The following is a 5,612-nucleotide window of genomic DNA, read 5'->3' as shown; positions in this document are numbered from 1 at the left end:
GAAGAAGAAAAAAGTTTCTATCACTCAAAGATTTGGAGGACCCCCTGTAGTAACTCTGGGGACCCCCTAGGGGTCCCGGACTCCCTGTTGAAGACCCTTGGTGTAGCGAGTTTGTGAGCTACAACTAGATCTACTGCATGGTATCAGCAAAGACCATCATTCCATCTCTGCCTGGATGCCGTTCAATCCGTAGGATAACGTACGTAATCTTTAGGGAGGGGAATGCAGGGCCTCCCCCTTCTCTTTCTCTCAGTCACTCTCACTGGAGTACAGATGAACCGTATGACCCCCACTTTCTGGGCTTCTTCTCCAACTTCACCATGTCTGAGAATTCTGCAAGGCAGGGAGGGGACAGGGTAGGGAGGGGACAGGGTCAGAGAAAGCCAGATGTGTGGGAGTGGTAGAGAAGGGTGGGAGCCTGCAGATGGGAGGGAGTTGTCATGGTCATCGTGAGTCATGCATTGCATTGCTGGACAGAAACATGTCTGGCAGCTGGACATTAACATACACCACAGTGTACACAGTCAGTCAGCGGGCCAAGCCAGCCTAGCCAGGCACTCCTAATATAAATTTCCCTTGCGTGTGCATGTGTGTGTGTGTGTGTCTCTCTCTCTTACACACACACACACACACACACACACACACACACACACACACACACACACACACACACACACACACACACACACACACACACACTATACGACTCATATGGATTGTATTGTGTGTGTTCAGTTAAATGCTGTCATATAAAACCACATTATCAGATAAAACTGTCACATTAACTGCCTGACACAGATTTATTAATTGGAATAACAGAGTCTGCACGCTGGATCATGCTCCCAAAGTGATTTTTAAATAAATTACCAGTGGTGTAAAGTAACTAAGTAAATGTCCTCAAGTTACAGTATGTACTTTCTTTATTTATTTTTTACTTTACTGGAGTATTTCCAATGTTCAATACTTTTTCTTACTTCTAGTCCGTTACATTTCAGAGGCTAATGTTGTATATTAACCACTTCGTCCCTATTTAAACTTTGGCTATTTGAAAATACCAGATCTACAAGCTCATGACACATCGAGCTTGTAGATCTGCTATTCTCAAAAGACGATTTATACATTATAAAACTTGTGAAAAGGGACATTCTGCAAAAACATTTACTTTTGGTACTTTTTGATGCCAATATTTTTATACTTTCCCCAAGTACATTTTGAATACCAGACTTTTATTTGTAACCGAGTATTTCTACATTGCTGTGTGAGTACTTCTTTCATTACTGTAAATGACCACCAAGGTGGGTGGTATCTGAGCCTTTCCCCAGACTTTGTCTGAGTGTCATATAGAAATTCAGTAATTCACAATCAGATCCAGTTTGCTCTGACTGTTGTTCTTTCATTTTGGCTTGTTCTGTTCAGCACCTGGGGTTGTATAGTATTGCGCTTGCTTTGTTTACTTTTTGATCTGTTCCAGCCTGTTATTGTAATATTGGAGCGTTGACCTGCACTAATGAGTATATTTCATTTCAACTCACCACATAGCCTACAATATGTAGTCTATCTTTGCATGCCATTTATCACATGCCAGTATATGTCATGTGATAACATGTAGCAGAGTGACTCTCTGGCTGCAGCCTGATGACCTCAAAATTCTAATATCTCCCTCGGCCCAAAGGAAAATCCCTGGTGGCTAAGTTGTTACACGCGGGAGACCAGGGTTCGAATCCTGGGCGTTACAAGCACACTATCAATTCACCAGTAAGACTCCCTAATCGGGAGATAAGCGACCGTAGATCACTTATCTCCACAAATAGAGCAAACATTTTTTTTTCCAAAATCTTCCTGAGCATGTTGATGACATGAGTGTAGACATACTGTGTAGTGATTTTCGTGATTTTAGGGCAAAATCTGAATCGGCCTCATGGTGGCGCTAGAGGGCCATGTGAGAAATGAGGGGTGGGGTCTCCGCGCCGCCAAGGCGGACGAATAGGTACCGGCCCCGGCTCTCCCGGTCGCTCCTAGCCCGAGTTACGGCATTTTATGTGAGCTGCAGTGGCAGGGGGTCCTCCACTGGGGGCGCCACCACTTTTGCATCCGTTCTGGAGCACCAGGAGTGGGTGGTCCCCGGGAATGCCCCGTGAGCAGCCCCGTTGGGGTGGTCATTTGGTAATTTTTGCACATGTGCTCATTTTTTACACTTGGGGGTCCCCGAGGGAGCTGGGGGTCCCTGGAGCTCCGGGGGTCCTTGGAGGTTGTAGTTTGGCAGGTAAGGAGTGTGTGTGCAAAATCTGGCATGGATCGGGGCAACGGTTGCGGAGATATGAGCAGGGCAAAAGTGTGACGTGTGACGTGTGTGACGGACAGACTGACGGACGGACGGACACCTCGAGCAGCTTTCTGTAGTAAGTGCGACCTACGGTCGCAATTACTCTTCCAGACACCTCTAGTATGTAGTACTTAATAGTTAATAAACTCCAGAACTTGTCATGTGTTGTCACCTGGTGTCAACTGAAGTTCACTGCTAGAGGAAAACTCTCAGGACAAGACTAGGCCTATCCTTAATTCACAACATGTGACCTTCGTCTCAACATAATCATTTTTGGGCTCCAGGTAAAAGCCCCAAAGTACAGCCTGGACAATAAACACCATGCATTGATAACCCAAAGCTATGTTTACTGTGTTCTTTTACAGACATCACGTTTCACTTGCACTCCTATGCTTAGTTTCTCAACTGTTGTTCTGGTAGTTAAACACCCTTCGTCACCAGCATGATGGTAGTAGATACACAATGATTAAATATAAGAGAAACAAACATTTGTGAACCTCTCCATGAATCCATGATGATACTTGATACAGCTATACACTATTAAGTAGTGGTGGGAAAAGTATTCAAATGTTTTACATAAGTAAATGTATTAATATCACAATGTGTAGGACTCTGTTACAAGTGAAAGTGAAATGTAGGCTACTTAAAGTTCCAAAAGAAAAAGTATGCAGAATGTCCTATTTCAAGTTTTCAAAAGTAGTCTATAGCATTTTTTTTAATAACAATTGTGAGCTTGTAGATCAGCTATTTTCAAATGGCCGAAATAAATAGGGTTAATGGGTTAATTTATGTTTTGTAATAATCAAAGTAACTAGTAAGTTTTCAAATACATTTGGTGGAGTTAAAGTATAATATTTGGACCAGAGATGTAGTGGAGTGGAAGTAAAAGTATTGGAAATAGTAAATACTCAAGTAAAGTACAAATACCTAAAAAATTAACTTAAGTACAGTAGGCCTACTTAAGTAAATGTTATTATTTACTTTACACCACTGACATTTAGCTAAACCTTTAATGGCTTGTAACCATAGCTTGTAACGTTACCAACGCCTGACCCCTAGAGGTGACACTAGGTCAGTGCATCTCAAATCTCAGGTCATGTGCGAGTATGTCCCGTTTGCTATTATTGTATCCGTAGGAGATCCGGCTCAGAGCCAATCAATGGTTCCCGGAAGTTATGTTTTAAAAGGTACCGGCGGTAAGTGTGTTCTTGTTTGCTCCTCCAAGACATTGTGTGGCTCAAAAAACACATCACATCTGAATCAATTTAACATGTAACTGAAACTGTCTTTCATGGTAGCCATATTAACATGAAATAGCAGGTAGAGACAGGCATGGTTAATTAATGTTATTTTGTTTCATTTTAGTGCAGCAGAGCCTGTTTCCCAGGTTCTATGTTCCCTACCCATCCTCCCCCAAGAAAGGTTCTATGTTCCCCGCTCAACCAAAAAAGAAAGATCTATGTTCTCCACCCCAAAAAAGGTATGTTTCCTACTCAAATGCAGGAAATGGTGGGACATGTGGGCACTAGGAACATGTGGGCATTCCTAATTTAGGTGCCCACTTGTACAGTTGTCCAGGTGCCCACATGCCCTATAGTGCCCAGATGTCTCCACCCCTAAATGCCTACTTGTCCAGGTGCCACTCGTCCAAATGCCTACATGTCCCTAGTGCCGAGATGTCCAGGTGCCCACTCGTCCAGATGCCCAGTCATGTCCCTAGTGCCCCCCTGTCCCACTAGTATTTGTAATTTCTTCACATTATGTTCCGTTGTTGAGTTATTAATAATTAGAAATGAATGTTTCCTGCATTTTTGGAAGAGTAGGGAACATAGAACCTATTTGGGGTAAGCGGGGAGCAGGACACTTTCCATAGCTTAACAGCGTAAGTGGTACACAAAAGAGTTGTAACAACAAACAAAAAAAAACTCACCTCTGAAGTCAAGGCGCCCGTCTCCATCTTTGTCTGCTGCCTGGATCATGGCCTCTGCCTCCTCGTCAGAGAGGGGCGCTACAGGGGTCGAAGATGGCACAATGGATACAATATACCTATTGCAAGGAATGGAAAATGCATTTGAACTTGAGCGCAACTTAAGTGACTAATGAAATAAACGTCTCTCAAGAGATTTGGTCATTGAGCTCAAATATGCCCACAAGAGTTGTATGACAGTGTCCTGGGCCAGAAATAGCAGATCTACAAGATCTTGTAGATCTGCTATTGTTGGTGTGACACATATGTGTTGTGTTAGGCATGTGTTTGCATAGAGCAGTGGTCCCCACACCTTTTAGCGCAATACCCAAAAGAGAAATTACACGTTTTCCCAGGCCCCTACAAGCTTGCAAAATAGCAAGCTCACAAAGCGATGCTTCGTGCTGCATTGTGAGCTTGTAGATCGTCTATTTTCACGCCTTCTTAATTATTATTATTAATTCATGGGATTTCTTAGATGTGTTTGTTTGTTTGTTTGTTTTAAAATGTATTAAAGAAATTGCAAAAAAATTAAATTGGGAGAAGGGGAAATCTTGGGATTTTTACCCGAGTCATGCCATAAAATTTGTCAGTGACCCAGAAATGGGTCCCGAGCCACTGTTTGCGAACCGCTGGCATAGAGCCCTTACTTGATTTCATTCAACTCAATGTAGCCGCTGCTGTCTTTGTCCAGCGTTAGGAAGGCCTTCTTGATCGCCTCCTCCTGCTGCTGCTGTGATGTCCTGAACTGCCTCATGTACTCCAGGAATGTGTTGTAGTTGAAGCTGCCACCTGCGGTGCCACGAGATGACATCAAACCATTCTACGATCAACCACCTTTAATGGTTTTAGAGGTATTAAAAGTCCTTAAATTGTCATTTTAGAAATGTGCATATAGGCTCGATACACTTAAACCTTATGCTGGTCTGTTGGTGAGTGAGAAAACAATGTTGCACATTAAGTTAATCATCTGGGGACCCCCCCAAAATAATTAGATTTTTTTTTATGTGATGTTTTTGGCGGGCAGGGATCTATCTATTCCACCCACTATTAGGGCATCACCTGAAATGGAGGTCATAAGACCATATATGCCTATTGCCTACCAGTCTAATTTTGACTTCCAGAGTTTGCCCTGTCTTCAAAATCACAATATCAAAAAGATAAATAAAGCTATTTTGGTAAAAAGACAAAAAGTTTGACACACACACCCTGCATTCTCAGATCCCGTGGCACGTGGTCAGCGTGCTGTTCAGTGAGTGATGTCCTGGGTAGAGAGACCTTCTTTACCAGAGGTAAAGTCATCTGCTCTGCTGCTTGTAGCTG

The 5,612-nt window shown here is 43.0% G+C and overlaps 1 protein-coding gene across 1 annotated transcript; it reads right to left on the bottom strand.

Annotated features, from left to right (window-relative positions):
• Positions 1 to 259: 259 nt before the first annotated feature.
• LOC308302946 (parvalbumin-like EF-hand-containing protein) lies at positions 260 to 5,103 on the bottom strand (the record flags this gene model as incomplete). The annotated part of the gene is made up of 3 exons (XM_080747265.1): positions 260 to 333; positions 4,254 to 4,369; positions 4,940 to 5,103. 3 exons carry the CDS (start codon positions 5,101 to 5,103, stop codon positions 260 to 262), a joined length of 354 nt encoding a protein of 117 aa, XP_080603391.1.
• Between the last annotated feature and the right edge of the window lie 509 nt (positions 5,104 to 5,612).

Source organism: Nannobrachium achirus, assembly GCF_963921795.1.
Source record: "Nannobrachium achirus genome assembly, chromosome: 18".
NCBI classification, from domain to species: Eukaryota; Metazoa; Chordata; class Actinopteri; order Myctophiformes; family Myctophidae; genus Nannobrachium; species Nannobrachium achirus.
The sequence above is the reverse complement of the archived record's forward strand: the minus strand, read 5'-3'. Positions and strand labels throughout refer to the sequence as shown.